This window comes from Periophthalmus magnuspinnatus, chromosome 21, assembly GCF_009829125.3.
Source record: "Periophthalmus magnuspinnatus isolate fPerMag1 chromosome 21, fPerMag1.2.pri, whole genome shotgun sequence".
NCBI classification, from domain to species: Eukaryota; Metazoa; Chordata; class Actinopteri; order Gobiiformes; family Gobiidae; genus Periophthalmus; species Periophthalmus magnuspinnatus.
The window spans coordinates 362780-380000 of record NC_047146.1 but is presented as its reverse complement, the minus strand read 5'-3'; the positions used below and the strand labels follow the sequence as shown (position 1 = coordinate 380000).

The following is a 17221-nucleotide window of genomic DNA, read 5'->3' as shown; positions in this document are numbered from 1 at the left end:
ATTATTATTATTATTATTATTAATCAGTTATAATATATTTGTTTATCATCTGCCTTTTCTTTACTCAAATAGAGTTCGCTGGGAGGAAAAGTTTCTGAAACACTTTGGATCAAAGTTTTAAAATACTTTACGTTATTGGGCAGATCAGATCAGAGCAGAAACGTGTAAAACCCGACGAGCTGCTGGGTCACTCCCACAGTCTGTGCAAACGGACATAGCTAACGCGCTAACCGCCGCATTCCAAACAGGAAGTGATCATGGCCGAGCTTCTGGTTCCATCAACTTTGGCTCCATTTCACTTTCTATTGAAAAACCATCGTCTTTGTAACTGCTGCCTTCAGATTCGTCATTTTGGTCTTAAAATGTTTGTCTTATTTCACTATTTTGTCCATAAATGAAGATCTGAACATTAATAATGGACCAATCAGGCGCCTTTGCTCAGCAGGGGGCGTTACCTTCAACAGCCTCGCTCTAACCCTAACCCTGGTTAGGGTTAATCTGGTTTAACATGACACTACCATGTTTCATGTCAAATCGTGATACAAAATGATCGTGGAATAACATCATGTCGACTTTAGTGCGTTTGTGTGGAGAGATACAGACATGATAAAACTGAACGACCAAAACAGGACGTAAAGAACGTCACACAGAGCATGAAGACGAATGAGGACAGCACAGGTTTGACATTTTCAGTCCTGGTTGCTTTGCCTGAGTGTTTCAGTGTTTCTGTTACATAAGTGTGTTATGGAATTTCTAATAGTAAAAACCTTAAAAATATAAAATCAGTGAAGAAGAGTCTGGTTTATTGAACCAACTGTGCACAAAAGTCAAACAGCCGCTGAGTGAACACACACAGTGTATTTATACCATCCCAGTCCAGTCCCAGTGACTGGAGGACACTGGACTGAACAGAGATTCACCCGAACATCACAGATGATTTTATGAAGTTTGGGTTAAACAGATCATAATGTGAAGATGTAGGGTGAAGAAGGCCGTGACGTGTTTAAATGCTCTTTTGTTATTTGTAAATATGAGTTTTTGATGGACAAGCTCAAAATAAGTCAAAATGCCTTTTAGATTTAAATGTTTAAATGGCCTTTACCCTTTGACCTTTGTACTCGTGACACTCCCTGAGGCGCAGAGACTTCATCATGAAGCTCACTGAGAGAAGGTCGAGGGTTTGCAGTTGTTCAGATGGAATGTACAGGCTGATTTTCACTTTTTAAGGAGACTGAGGCTGTTTGGTGTGAGCACAGAATCATGATCTGTTTTCACGAAGAGTCCACACTCTCACACTCACTTTCACACTTTCACACTCTCACAGTCTCACACTTTCACACTCTCAGTCTCACACACTCACACTTTCACACTCACTTTCACACTCTCACGTGCTCACACTTTCACACTCACTTTCACACTCTCAGTCTCACGTGCTCACACTTTCACACTCACTTTCACACTCTCACAGTCTCACACTTTCACACTCACTTTCACACTCAGTCTCACGTGCTCACACTTTCACACTCACATGCTCACACTTTCACACTCACTTTCACACTCTCAGTCTCACGTGCTCACACTTTCACACTCACTTTCACACTCTCACAGTCTCACACTTTCACACTCACTTTCACACTCAGTCTCACGTGCTCACACTTTCACACTCACACACTCACACTTTCACACTCACTTTCACACTCTCACGTGCTCACACTTTCACACTCTCAGTCTCACACACTCACACTTTCACACTCACTTTCACACTCTCAGTCTCACACACTCACACTTTCACACTCACTTTCACACTCTCAGTCTCACACACTCACACTTTCACACTCACTTTCACACTCTCAGTCTCACACACTCACACTTTCACACTCACTTTCACACTCTCAGTCTCACACACTCACACTTTCACACTCACTTTCACACTCTCACGTGCTCACACTTTCACACTCACTTTCACACTCTCAGTCTCACGTGCTCACACTTTCACACTCACTTTCACACTCTCAGTTTCACATGCTCACACTTTCACACTCACTTTCACACTCTCACGTGCTCACACTTTCACACTCTCAGTCTCACACACTCACACTTTCACACTCACTTTCACACTCTCACGTGCTCACACTTTCACACTCTCAGTCTCACACACTCACACTTTCACACTCACTTTCACACTCTCAGTCTCACACACTCACACTTTCACACTCACTTTCACACTCTCAGTCTCACACACTCACACTTTCACACTCACTTTCACACTCTCAGTCTCACACACTCACACTTTCACACTCACTTTCACACTCTCAGTCTCACACACTCACACTTTCACACTCACTTTCACACTCTCAGTCTCACACACTCACACTTTCACACTCACTTTCACACTCTCACGTGCTCACACTTTCACACTCACTTTCACACTCTCAGTCTCACGTGCTCACACTTTCACACTCACTTTCACACTCTCAGTTTCACATGCTCACACTTTCACACTCAGTCTCACACTTTCACACTCACTTTCACACTCTCACAGTCTCACACTTTCACACTCACAGTCTCACACTTTCACACTCACTTTCACACTCTCACAGTCTCACACTTTCACACTCACTTTTCCACTCACTTTCACACTCAGTTTCACATGCTCACACTTTCACACTCTCAGTCTCACACTTTCACACTCACTTTCACACTCTCACACTTTCACACTCACTTTCCACTCACTTTCACACTCTCACACTTTCACACTCACTTTCACACTCTCGCGTGCTCACACTTTCACACTCACTTTCACACTCTCACAGTCTCATGTGCTCACACTTCCACACTCACTTTTCCACTCACTTTCACACTCTCAGTTTCACACTCACAGTCTCACACTTTCACACTCACAGTCTCACACTCACTTTCACACTCTCACAGTTTCACACTCACAGTCTCACACTTTCACACTCACTTTCACACTCGCAGTCTCACACTTTCAAACTCACACTCTCACAGTCTCACACTTTCACACTCACTTTCACACTCTCGCAGTCTCACACTTTCACACTCACATTTTCACACTCTCACAGTCTCACGTGCTCACACTTTCACACTCACTTTCACACTCTCACAGTCTCACACTTCCACACTCACTTTTCCACTCACTTTCACACTCAGTTTCACATGCTCACACTTTCACACTCACAGTCTCACACTCACTTTCACACTCTCACAGTTTCACACTCACAGTCTCACACTTTCACACTCACTTTCACACTCTCGCAGTCTCACACTTTCAAACTCACACTCTCACAGTCTCACACTTTCACACTCACTTTCACACTCTCGCAGTCTCACACTTTCACACTCACATTTTCACACTCTCACAGTCTCACACTTTCACACTCACTTTCCACTCACTTTCACACTCAGTTTCACATGCTCACACTTTCACACTCTCACACTCTCAGTCTCACACTTTCACACTCACTTTCACACTCACAGTCTCACGTGCTCACACTTTCACACTCACTTTCACACTCTCACAGTGTCGCACTTTCACACTCACACTTTTACGCTCTCTTTCTCAGTGTCACACTCTTTCACACTCTCACGGTCTCACACACTCACACTTTCACACTCACTTTCACACTCTCACAGTCTCACAGTGTCACACTTTCACACTCACACTCTTACGCTCTCTTTCTCAGTGTCACACTCTTTCACACTCTCACGGTCTCACGTGCTCACACTTTCACACTCTCACAGTTTCACACTCACACTTTCACACTCACTTTCACACTCTCACAGTCTCAGTTTCACAGTTTCACACTCACTTTCACACTCTCACACTCTCACACTTTCACACTCACACTTTTACACTCTCTTTCTCACAGTGTCACACTCTTTCACTCTCGCAGGTCTCCTTACTGTGTCTGCTTCTTTACAAATCATCTCAGGACAAACTATAATCACATTTATTTTTTATTAAAGGCGCCATCAGAAAAATACCCACAAAAGGAGAGTTTAACAGATCAATAATCGTCATGTTTACATTTTCACGTTTTTCTAAATAATCTGTTAAATCCACTAAAGGAGACAGTACTTCAGCCCTGCACCTCATCCTCCCAGGTTTAGTCTTAACTAAACTTGAGCCTTGTGAGGAGGGACAGTTCACGAACCCTGTGAGACCAGGAACCAGCCTGAAACAGAAGAACAGTGACATGGTTTAGAGCCAAGATGTTTGACCTTTGGACTTATTATTTAAAGCAAAAGCAAACGATACAACATAACCTCAGATAAAAACATGTGATATAAAGTGAGTGGCGTACGGTAAATAACCTTCTAAGAAGCTAAACAAAATGGAGCTTTGTGGTTTAAGAGGATTGAGAGGAGTTCAGAGGGACTGGCAGATTTGGGCTGAGTTTGGATCATTTTTGTTGGTGAATAAACAGTTTCCAAACATGTTGTTGTTTAAAACGTCCAGTTTTTCTTTGTTTGGAGTGATTCCATAAATGCGGCGTAACAAAAGGATGAGTGGAGTTTGAGTTTGAGCTGATGTTTTTAAAGAGAAGGTGCTCAGTGTTTTATGTTCACTCACCTCTGGACTTGTGTTTGTAGAAGATGAACCCGGCCAAAGACAGAACCAGACCCAGGACCAGACCAGACGCTCCAATGGCAAACTTATTCCTGTCCCCGTCCGAGAGAGCGCCCTCTGTGGGACAGTACGGCTTACTACAACTATATACTATATACTATATACAGAGAGACGGGAGGGCATCTGACACACAGGACTTACCCCAGTCCAGGACCAGGGGCTCTTTGAGACTGATGTGTTCAACCACACAGGAAATCTGGTCTCCAGACCTGCCACAGAAAGAGCTTTAGAAAGACCAGGTTTAGTCCTGGTTTAGACCTGGTTTAGTCTTGGTTTAGTCTAGTTATAGTTCTGATTTAGTCCTAGTTTAGTTCTGGTCTATTCCTGGTCCTGGCCCTGGTCTGGGAGTGTCATGGTCCTGGTCCTGGTCTGGCCCTGGTCTGGCCCTGGTCTGGTCCTGGTCTGGTTTTGTTACAGTCCTGATTTGGTCATGGTCTGGTCTCTTATAGTCCTGGTCCTGGTCCAGTCCTGGTCCAGTCCTGGTCCAGTCCTGGTCCAGTCCAGTCCTGGTCCTGGTCCGGTCCTGGTCCTGGTCAGTACCTGGGGGAGTACTCCAGCTGTGAGTGCAGTTGGTAGTACCAGTCTGCGTCGGGCACTAGGTCAGTACTGGTCACTCCGGTGGTCAGAAGTTGCTGGTGGTTGGTCCAGGACACAGTGATGTCTTTGGGGAAAAAGCTGTAGACGCTGCAGACGAGAACCCTGTCACTGCCAGCAGAGGGCACTGAGCTCAACACCGCATACGGCTCCACTGGAACAGAGGGAGGAAATACATGTGTTATACACTGAGTTTTATCAAAGAGTCGCCGAGGCTGAGGTCAAAAGAGGCCGGGTCAACAGAGACCGGGTCGACAGAGACCGGGTAAATAGAGACCGGGTCAACAGAGACCGGGTCAACAGAGACCGGGTCGGCAGAGACCGGGTAAATAGAGACCGGGTCGACAGAGACCGGGTCGACAGAGACCGGGTCGACAGAGACTGGGTCGACAGAGACCGGGTCGACAGAGACAGGCGGGGACAGGCCTCTCACTGTTGTATTGGTCTCCAACAGTGACACCTGGACGGGGGTGTGTTCTGATATTGGACGTCTGTGCAAGTCACAGTTTGTACATGTTCAAACACAGGGGTGTCCATCAGTGCACGTGGCACCAGGACACTCTAGGTCAGAGGTCGATGATCGACTTTGTTGTGTTGTCATCTGACCTGTGGCTGCGTGTCATTGGGGTGAAGAGGAGAGAGGGGCAAAGCTGTAGAGCACCACCTGGTGGTGAGCTGGATCCGCTGGCAGAGGAGGAAGCCGGACAGACCTGGCAGACCCAAGCGTACTGTGAGGGTCTGTTGAGAACGCCTGCCAGAGCCCTCTGTCAGAGGGGTCTTCAACTCACACCTCCGGGAGAACTTCTCATTGATCCCGGGAGAGGGTGGGGACATGGACTCCGAGTGGGCCATGTTCTCCACCTATAATTGTGGATGCAGCTGCCCGTAGCTGTGATCGTAAGGTCTGTGGTGCTTGTCACGGTGGCAATCCCCAAACCCAGTGGTGGACACCAGAAGTAAGGGATGCTCTCAGGCTGAAGAAGGAGTCCTATCGAGCCTTGTTGGCTTGTAGGACTCCAGAGGCAGTTGATGAGTGCCGGTGGGCCAAGCATGCTGTGAATTCTCGCAGAGGCAAAAACTCGGGATTGGGAGGAGTTTGAGGAGGCCATGGAGGAGAACTATCGGACGGCCTCAAGGTGATTCTGGCAAACTGTCCGGCACCGATTATATTGCGGGCAGAGAGCTGCTGACCTCGACTAAGGATGGGTGGAAGGAACACTTTGAGGATCTCCTCAATCCCTTAGGTCCCTTAGGTGCCTTAGGTCTCTGGATGTTGTGGGTCTTGGCTAACACGTCTTTGCAACATCACGTGGTGGTCGGGGACAGTGCTGCTGGACTGGCTGATCAGGATGGTGGTCCCTCTCCTCAAGAAGGAGGTCCAGAGGGTGTGTTCCAACTACAAGGGAATCACACTTTACCGTGAAAGCTCAGGAGTGTGATTCAGTCAGATTCATTGTTCAGATTCTTCTTTCCAGGATACTGGAGAGGAGAATCCGAGTTATGGTCGAACCTCGGATTCAAGAGGAGCAGTGTGGTTTTCTTCTTGGTAGTGGAACACTGGACCAGCTGTATACTCTTCACCAGGTCCTCGAGGGTTCATGGGAGTTGCCCAACCAGTCCACATGTGTTTTGTGGATCTAAGGAGGCATTTGACCGTGTCCCTCGTGGTGTTCCTCATGGTGTCCCTCGTTGTGTCACAGGACTAATGGCCCGCAATCAGACTGTGGGCATCAACTTAAAACACAGGTCTGACTATACACTCACACCTTCAGTCTTGTGACCTCAGGTAACAGAGAGTTGTGTGACCTAAGGCAACAGAGGGTCATGTGACCTGGGTCACCTGATTTGGAGAGGATGGCGTCGACATCGACCTTGACACTGTGAACACAGACTCTATCCTTCTCATGTCTCGCCCTCTCGAGCTCTGAAGGATCTTTGTTCCACGCCTCAGCGTTTTTCTTTCCATGCTCCGTGTAGCCCACATACCTCCCGACTCGACTGTCAAATCTGAGGTACTCCTGTTTGTTGTAGAAATAAGAGACAATGAGCTGTATGTCCTTAGGCTCAGTGGAGTTGAACTCACAGGTGGTTGTTGTAACATGTTGATATCCATCTGAAACAGAGGAGTGTGGGTGAGTTACACAACCTTAAATAAAATAATAATGACCCTTGTGTCTGGGGTCATCACACTGACAACATCACCTAAACTGCACTAACTACACAAAAAGACTAATATGACAGCACAAGACAAATACTGAAATACTTTATTAAAGTACTTCATGTTTTATGGGCAGTTTTCACTCTGACTGATTGTGTAGTTTGTGTAATCCCACCCTCACGCCCTCTAACAGCTGTAATCCCACCCTCGCACCCTGTAATCCCACCCTCTAACAGCTGTAATCCCACCCTCTAACAGCTGTAATCCCACCCTCGCACCCTGTAATCCCACCCTCTAACAGCTGTAATCCCACCCTCTAACAGATGTAATCCCACCCTCGCACCCTGTAATCCCACCCTCTAACAGCTGTAATCCCACCCTCTAACAGATGTAATCCCACCCTCGCACCCTGTAATCCCACCCTCGCACCCTTCAATCCCACCCTCTAACAGCTGTAATCCCACCCTCGCACCCTTCAATCCCACCCTCTAACAGTTGTTTGTCTTCATTTGTTTCATGGTTGATATTTTAATAAAATGATATAATTTCTCACCTGCTGCTTGAAACCCCACCATCAGCAGCAGAGACACGCAGGTGCTTCTTAGACTTGACCCTAGCATGTGACCCCTGACCTCTGACCTAACTCAAACTGTCACAAAGTGTCTGACCCAAACCAAGTCTCACACTGACTTCTTTTCTCTCCGCAGCTGCATTAAACACACAGGTCGTGTGAATCTGTATTAAACTCAGGTCATGTGACTGAGTGTCATCTGTTGCCAGGCAGACTGCAGTCAGAAACACACAAATAATCCAACTGCACGGAAAGAATTTAAAGAACCACATATTTATAAGACTTAGTCATATTTATAAATAATAACCTTTATTCAGCCACATCACACATCTCTGTTTTTAAAAGAAAAATATTTAAATCTGGCACAAGCTCTGGAGGACAGTCAGATCCCTCGTGTGGTGTGTTAAAAACTGTTTCCTAGGGAAAAAAAGGAAGGCAACACACGATAGTATAATAAAATAAGTAGCCTTTATGTAGATAAATGAAGGGCATTTAACAACTTAAGATTTCAATACAAAAAAAACATAAAGTCAACAAAGGGAGGCTCTAAGAGTAAAGTACAAAATCAAATCCAATGGCATGCCGATTCACAGACAGAATCTGGCAGCCAGGAGTAGCAGGAGGCGGGTCCCTTTAAACTGGAGCGGCCACAGGTGTAGGGCGACGATTGGCCAAGCCTTGATCGTCCCTCCAATCGCATGTAGAGCAGGGCTGTCAATCAACACCAGCTGTGGGCACACTGAAGGGGCCGAGGGAGAGGAAGAGAGAGAAAAGGGAAGAGGCACACAGTAGGAGGGGCTCGAGGCCAGGGGCTCTGTGCTGGATTATGTGGATGTGGTGTATGTACTGGATTATGTGGATGTGGTGTATGTACTGGATTATGTGGATGTGTTGTATGTACTGGATTATGGGGATGTGGTGTATGTACTGGATTATGTGGATGTGTTGTATGTACTGGATTATGTGGATGTGGTGTATGTACTGGATTATGTGGATGTGGTGTATGTACTGGATTATGTGGATGTGGTGTATGTACTGGATTATGTGGATGTGGTGTATGTACTGGATTATGTGGATGTGGTGTATGTACTGGATTATGTGGTGTATGTACTGGATTATGTGGATGTGTTGTATGTACTGGATTATGTGGATGTGGTGTATGTACTGGATTATGTGGATGTGGTGTATGTACTGGATTATGTGGATGTGGTGTATGTACTGGATTATGGAGATGTGTAAGTGCAGATTTCAGTCTCTGCTTTGAAACTGTTAGGTTCCACTCTTTCACTTTGCCCTTTGTTTTATTACAAGTGATGGATTTAAACCATCACTGTTTTCTGTTTTCTCTATGAAAAAGTGGGTTGTCCATCACAGCAGCACTGTCTCCCTTTGACCAGGAAAAAGGTCCCTACGGCCACGCCCACCAGCCCCAGACTCAGTCCCACAGCACAGAAGACAGAGGGCGCTAGAGAGGGCCTCAGGAACTCCACCGCTGCAACGACAGGTAAAATACAGGTTAAATACACTTTAAATACACTTTAAATACATGTTAAATACACGTTAAATACACTTTAAATACAGGTTAAATACACTTTAAATACATGTTAAATACACGTTAAATACACTTTAAATACAGGTTAAATACAAGTTAAATACACTTTAAATACAGGTTAAATACACTTTAAATACATGTTAAATACACGTTAAATACACTTTAAATACAGGTTAAATACAAGTTAAATACACTTTAAATACACTTTAAATACATGTTAAATACACTTTAAATACAGGTTAACTACACTTTAAATACATGTTAAATACACTTTAAATACATGTTAAATACACTTTAAATACATGTTAAATACACTTTAAATACATGTTAAATACATGTTAAATACACTTTAAGTACAGGTTAAATACACAAATATAATTGTTTGAACAGATGAACGTGGCTCCTTCAGGCGTCTGATTCTTTTGACTTCCTCCTGATGTTACACAAAGAAGCAGAGTGTTTCAGGTGAGCTTCAGGTGTGTTTCAGGTGAGCTTCAGGTGTGTTTCAGGTGAGCTTCAGGTGTGTTTCAGGTGAGCTTCAGGTGTGTTTCAGGTGTGCTTCAGGTGTGTTTCAGGTGTGTTTCAGGTGAGCTTCAGGTGTGTTTCAAGTGTGTTTCAGGTGTGTTTCAGGTGAGCTTCAGGTGTGTTTCAGGTGTGTCTCAGTTGTGCTTCAGGTGTGTTTCAGGTGTGTTTCAGTTGAGCTTCAGGTGTGTTTAAGGTGTGTTTCAGGTGAGCTTCAGGTGTGTTTCAAGTGTGTTTCAGGTGTGTTTCAAGTGTGTTTCAGGTGTGCTTCAGGTGTGTTTCAAGTGTGTTTCAGGTGAGCTTCAGGTGTGTTTCAGGTGAGCTTCAGGTGTGTTTCAGGTGTGTTTCAGGTGAGCTTCAGGTGTGTTTCAAGTGTGTTTCAGGTGAGCTTCAGGTGTGTTTCAGGTGAGCTTCAGGTGTGTTTCAGGTGTGCTTCAGGTGTGTTTAAGGTGTGTTTCAGGTGAGCTTCAGGTGTGTTTCAAGTGTGTTTCAGGTGTGCTTCAGGTGTGTTTCAGTTGAGCTTCAGGTGTGCTTCAGGTGTGTTTCAAGTGTGTTTCAGGTGTGTTTCAGGTGAGCTTCAGGTGTGTTTCAGGTGTGTCTCAGTTGTGCTTCAGGTGTGTTTCAGGTGTGTTTCAGTTGAGCTTCAGGTGTGTTTAAGGTGTGTTTCAGGTGAGCTTCAGGTGTGCTTCAGGTGTGTTTAAGGTGTGTTTCAGGTGAGCTTCAGGTGTGTTTCAGGTGAGCTTCAGGTGTGTTTCAAGTGTGTTTCAGGTGAGCTTCAGGTGTGTTTCAGGTGAGCTTCAGGTGTGTTTCAGGTGTGTTTCAGGTGTGTTTAAGGTGTGTTTCAGACACATCCACAGGTGTGTCTATAATTAACTCAGATGTTGTCAATAAACCAATCAGAAGCCTCCAAACACATAACATCATCATCTGGGTTTTCTCAGATCGTTTAAAGTCATAATAATCTTTTTGTAAACTTCTGACTTGTGTGTATGTGTGTTTATGTCTTTTTATTGTTTATGTAAACTTCTGGGTTTAAGGTAAAGTACTCACTCCAGAGCTCCTCTGCGCCCCCTGCAGGTCTGTGTGTGTATTACATATATATAAGGTAAAGTACTCACTCCAGAGCCTGCTCCTCTGCGCCCCCTTCAGGGCGGGGTGCTCCAGTGCACAGCTGTACACTTGTCCCTCCTCTGGGGACATGTCCAGTCTGGAGAACTGTGTGAAGGTCCCATCGCTCTGAGGATAGGCCTGGGACACAGAGGCAGAGCGGGTCATGTTGTGTCCATCTTTGGTCCAGGAGAAGTGGACAGGAGCGGGGTAGAACCCCGAGGCCTGACACACCAGAGTGTTGGGGTGAGAGGGCCTCAGGTGGTCCTCGGGGTAGAGCAGGGGGGCCCCGGGGGGGTCTGGGGGACAGAGGGACAGAGGGACACAGGTCAGACTGAGACAAAGACACTGGAGTCTGTTATTACTGAAAAACACAAGTACAGTTTAGATCAATAAGAAACATGACACAACTGGAACAAGGTCAGTGTGTGTAAGGGTCTGTGTGTGAGGGTCAGTGTGTGTGAGGGTCAGTGTGTGTGAGGGTCAGTGTGTGTGAGGGTCAGTGTGTGTGTGAGGGTCAGTGTGTGCGCGGGTCAGTGTGTGTGTGAGGGTCAGTGTGTGTAAGGGTCAGTGTGTGTGAGGGTCAGTGTGTGCGCGGGTCAGTGTGTGTGTGTGAGGGTCAGTGTGTGTAAGGGTCAGTGTGTGTGTGAGGGTCAGTGTGTGTAAGGGTCAGTGTGTGTGTGAGGGTCAGTGTGTGTGCGGGTCAGTGTGTGTGATGGTCAGTGTGTGTGTGAGGGTCAGTGTGTGTAAGGGTCAGTGTGTGTGAGGGTCAGTGTGTGTGTGAGGGTCAGTGTGTGTGCAGGTCAGTGTGTGTGATGGTCAGTGTGTGTGTGAGGGTCAGTGTGTGTAAGGGTCAGTGTGTGTGAGGGTCAGTGTGTGCGCGTGTCAGTGTGTGTAAGGGTCAGTGTGTGTGTGAGGGTCAGTGTGTGTGTGAGGGTCAGTGTGTGTAAGGGTCAGTGTGTGTGAGGGTCAGTGTGTGCGCGGGTCAGTGTGTGTGACGGTCAATGTGTGCGCGGGTCAGTGTGTGTGACGGTCAGTGTGTGTGAGGGTCAGTGTGTGCGCAGGTCAGTGTGTGTGTGAGGGTCAGTGTGTGTGTGAGGGTCAGTGTGTGCGCGGGTCAGTGTGTGTGTGAGGGTCAGTGTGTGTGAGGGTCAGTGTGTGTGTGAGGGTCAGTGTGTGTGTGAGGGTCAGTGTGTGCGCGGGTCAGTGTGTGTGTGAGGGTCAGTGTGGGTAAGGGTCAGTGTGTGTGAGGGTCAGTGTGTGCGCGGGTCAGTGTGTGTGTGAGGGTCAGTGTGTGTAAGGGTCAGTGTGTGTGTGAGGGTCAGTGTGTGTAAGGGTCAGTGTGTGTGTGAGGGTCAGTGTGTGTGCGGGTCAGTGTGTGTGATGGTCAGTGTGTGTGTGAGGGTCAGTGTGTGTAAGGGTCAGTGTGTGTGAGGGTCAGTGTGTGTGTGAGGGTCAGTGTGTGTGCGGGTCAGTGTGTGTGATGGTCAGTGTGTGTGTGAGGGTCAGTGTGTGTAAGGGTCAGTGTGTGTGTGAGGGTCAGTGTGTGTAAGGGTCAGTGTGTGTGTGAGGGTCAGTGTGTGTGCGGGTCAGTGTGTGTGATGGTCAGTGTGTGTGTGAGGGTCAGTGTGTGTAAGGGTCAGTGTGTGTGAGGGTCAGTGTGTGTGTGAGGGTCAGTGTGTGTGCGGGTCAGTGTGTGTGATGGTCAGTGTGTGTGTGAGGGTCAGTGTGTGTAAGGGTCAGTGTGTGTGAGGGTCAGTGTGTGCGCGTGTCAGTGTGTGTAAGGGTCAGTGTGTGTGTGAGGGTCAGTGTGTGTGTGAGGGTCAGTGTGTGTAAGGGTCAGTGTGTGTGAGGGTCAGTGTGTGCGCGGGTCAGTGTGTGTGACGGTCAGTGTGTGTAAGGGTCAGTGTGTGCACGTGTCAGTGTGTGTTCCGGTCAGTGTGTGTAAGGGTCAGTGTGTGTGTGAGGGTCAGTGTGTGCGCGGGTCAGTGTGTGTGAGGGTCAGTGTGTGTGACGGTCACTAGATTCATCACTGGACTCTATAAACACATCTTAATCATGGTTCATTCACTCGCCGAGCTCCGGGGGGACGTCCTTCGTGGCTTTCCGGGCGCTCTGCAGGTTACCCTGACACACGCCTTGATTAATCACAGCCAAATCATGTGACCCGGGGCATTTGACCGGATCTGCAAACTCTGGCAGGGTGTAGACCTCCACCTGTTTGTCAAAGTCTGAGTAGAACATCACTTCTCCATCCAGTGTGTACATGTCCGCTCTGTCTGCGTCTGAACACGCCGTGACGTACACTTCCCTATGATACTCTACAAAAACACAAACACACAACTATTATCCAATATAATATGTTATAGAGTATGTGTGGAATAAGCATAGTAGTGGTAATAGTAGAAGTAGTAGTCCTACCAGTAGTAGTCGTAGTAGTAGTAGTTGTAGTAGCAGGAGTAGTGTTATTAGTAGCAGTAGTACTAGTAGTAGTAGTCGGAGTAGTAGTGGTAGTAGCAGTAGTAGTATAGTATATTACATACCCTGGGCAGAGTTGTACTGCAGTAGTAGTAGTAGTAGTACTAGTAGTAGTTGTTGTTGTTGTAGTATTAACAGCAGTTTCATGTTGAACTGAGTTACAGTGAGATCTGTGTGTTTCTCTATATCAAAACTCAGCCAATCAGAGCTCAGTTAATCAGAGCTCAGCCAATCAAAGTGTGCCACCTCACCAGGCTCCAGGTAAAACTCTTTACACACAGTGCACTGTGTGAAACAGGAGAGTCTAAAACACAACCACCTCCACAACCGCAGCCACAACCACCTCCACAACCGCAACCACCTTCACAACCGCAACCACAACCACCTCCACAACCACATCCACCTCCACAACCACAACCACCTCCACCTCCACAACCACCTCCACAACCGCAAACACAACCACCTCCACAACCACCTCCACAACCACAACCACAACCACCTCCACAACCGCAACCACAACCACCTCCACAACCACAACCACCTCCACAACCGCAACCACCTCCACAACCACATCCACCTCCACAACCACAACCGCAACCACCTCCACAACCACATCCACCTCCACAACCACAATCACAACCACCTCCACAACCGCAACCACCTCCACAACCACAACCACCTCCACAACCGCAACCACCTCCACAACCACCTCCACAACCGCAACCACCTCCACATCCACAACCACCTCCGCAACTATAACCACCTCCACAACCACAACCACATCCACCTCCACAACAACATCCACCTCCACAACCACAACCACAACCACCTCCACAACCACCTCCACAACCACAACCACATCCACCTCCACAACCACCTCCACAACCGCAAACACAACCACCTCCACAACCACAACCACCTCCACAACCACCTCCACATCCACAACCACCTCCGCAACTACAACCACAACCACCTCCACAACCACCTCCACAACCACAACCACCTCCACAACCACCTCCACCTCCACAACCACATCCACCGCCACAACCGCAACCACAACCACCTCCACAACCGCAACCACCTCCACAACCACCTCCACAACCGCAACCACCTCCACAACCACATCCACCTCCACAACCACAACCGCAACCACCTCCACAACCACATCCACCTCCACAACCACAATCACAACCACCTCCACAACCGCAACCACCTCCACAACCACAACCACCTCCACAACCGCAACCACCTCCACAACCACAACCACCTCCACAACCGCAACCACCTCCACAACCACATCCACCTCCACAACCACAATCACAACCACCTCCACAACCGCAACCACCTCCACAACCACAACCACCTCCACAACCGCAACCACCTCCACATCCACAACCACCTCCGCAACTACAACCACCTCCACAACCACATCCACCTCCACAACAACATCCACCTCCACAACCACAACTACAACCACCTCCACAACCACCTCCACAACCACAACCACATCCACCTCCACAACCACAACCACCTCCACAACCGCAAACACAACCACCTCCACAACCACCTCCACAACCACAACCACCTCCACAACCACAACCACCTCCACAACCACAACCACCTCCACATCCACAACCACCTCCACAACTACAACCACAACCACCTCCACAACCACCTCCACAACCACAACCACCTCCACAACCACCTCCACCTCCACAACCACATCCACCGCCACATCCACAACCACCTCCACCTCCACAACCACCTCCACAACCACATCCACCTCCACAACCACCTCCACAACCACAACCACCTCCACAACCACCTCCACAACCACATCCACATCCACAACCACCTCCACAACCGCAACCACCTCCACATCCACAACCACCTCCACAACCACAACCACCTCCACAACCACCTCCACAACCACATCCACATCCACAACCACCTTCACAACCACCTCCACAACCACCTTCACAACCACCTCCACAACCACCTCCACCTCCACAACCACCTCCACAACCGCAACCACCTCCACAACCACCTCCACAACCGCAACCACCTCCACAACCACAACAACATCCACCTCCAAAACCACCTCCACAACCACCTCCACAAACACAACCACCTCCACAACCACCTCCGCAACTACAACCACCTCCACAACCACATCCACCTCCACAACAACATCCACCTCCACAACCACAACCACCTCCACCTCCACAACCACCTCCACAACCACCTCCACAACCACAACCACCTCCACATCCACAACCACCTCCACAACTACAACCACAACCACCTCCACAACTACAACCACAACCACCTCCACATCCACAACCACCTCCACAACCACCTCCACAACCACCTCCACAACCACCTCCACCTCCACAACCACCTCCACAACCGCAACCGCAACCACTTTGCTTGCTTTTTTCTGTAGAGTTAAATCCCGTTTCTGTTGAATATAAACTTCAGGGTGAACTGGGTCATGAGTCTCCGGGCTTAGGTAATGGCTCGTACAGAACCTTAACAAAAAGAAGAAGTTTAGAAGTGTTAGCTACTGTTTAAACTAATCATGAGCTCATGGTGTTTTTCAGACATTTCTTAATCTTTATCACAGGCCTAAATCATGTGAACGTTCTATTGTTTCTTTGGAGTTTCGCCTTAACAAAGGATCCTTAACTGTGCCTTATCGCCTTAACTTAAAGGATCACTGCACTGCAGGATGAGTAAATTATTCCCTCATAGCTTAGTAAGCATTAATAAAACTTAAATACATATTAAATACACACACAGATGGTTAGTTAATTAGTAACAAAGTAAAATAATTAAAACTATACTATAAAACAGCACTAACTATACACAGCACAGGCTAACTGGAAGACAAAAAAGTATTTAGTATAGTCAGCCACCAATTGTGCAAGTTCTACCACTTAAAAAAAAGAAAGAGGCCTGTAATTTTCATCATGGGAACATTTCAACTATGAGAGACAGAATGAGAAAAAAAACAGAAAATGGATGATGCTTTTTAAGGAATTTATTTGCAAATTATGGTGGAAAATAAGTATTTGGTCAATAACAAGTTCATCTCAATACTTTGTTATATTCTCTTTGTTTGCAATGACAGCTCAGGGGACATGAGCTCAGGGGACATGAGCTCAGGGGACATGAGCTCAGGGGACATGAGCTCAGGGGACATGAGCTCAGGGGACATGAGCTCAGGGGACATGAGCTCGATGGACATGAGCTCTTCATGTGCAGTTCTTTGTCTTTATCTGCTCTTCATGTGCAGTTCTTTGTCTTTATCTGCTCTTCTTGTGCAGTTCTTTGTCTTTATCTGCTCTTCATGTGCAGTTCTTTGTCTTTATTTGCTCTTCATGTGCAGTTCTTTGTCTTTATCTGCTCTTCATGTGCAGTTCTTTGTCTTTATTTGCTCTTCATGTGCAGTTCTTTGTCTTTATTTGCTCTTCATGTGCAGTTCTTTGTCTTTATCTGCTCTTCTTGTGCAGTTCTTTGTCTTTATCTGCTCTTCATGTGCAGTTCTTTGTCTTTATCTGCTCTTCTTGTGCAGTTCTTTGTCTT

The 17221-nt window shown here is 47.2% G+C and overlaps 2 protein-coding genes across 2 annotated transcripts; both read right to left on the bottom strand.

Moving 5' to 3' along the window:
* Nucleotides 1-4578: 4578 nt before the first annotated feature.
* LOC117389398 (HLA class II histocompatibility antigen, DQ beta 1 chain-like) lies at nt 4579-8038 on the bottom strand. The gene is made up of 5 exons (XM_033987071.2): nt 7957-8038; nt 7086-7358; nt 5192-5399; nt 4793-4860; nt 4579-4708 (listed from the first exon to the last, which is right to left on the bottom strand). Exons 1-5 carry the CDS (start codon nt 8021-8023, stop codon nt 4587-4589), a joined length of 738 nt encoding a protein of 245 aa, XP_033842962.1. The 5' UTR covers nt 8024-8038; the 3' UTR covers nt 4579-4586.
* A 436-nt stretch (nt 8039-8474) lies between these two features.
* On the bottom strand, nt 8475-13780 carry LOC117389073 (H-2 class II histocompatibility antigen, A-U alpha chain-like). The gene is made up of 4 exons (XM_033986647.2): nt 13699-13780; nt 13231-13476; nt 11167-11454; nt 8475-9466 (listed from the first exon to the last, which is right to left on the bottom strand). Exons 1-4 carry the CDS (start codon nt 13778-13780, stop codon nt 9321-9323), a joined length of 762 nt encoding a protein of 253 aa, XP_033842538.2. The 3' UTR covers nt 8475-9320.
* Between the last annotated feature and the right edge of the window lie 3441 nt (nt 13781-17221).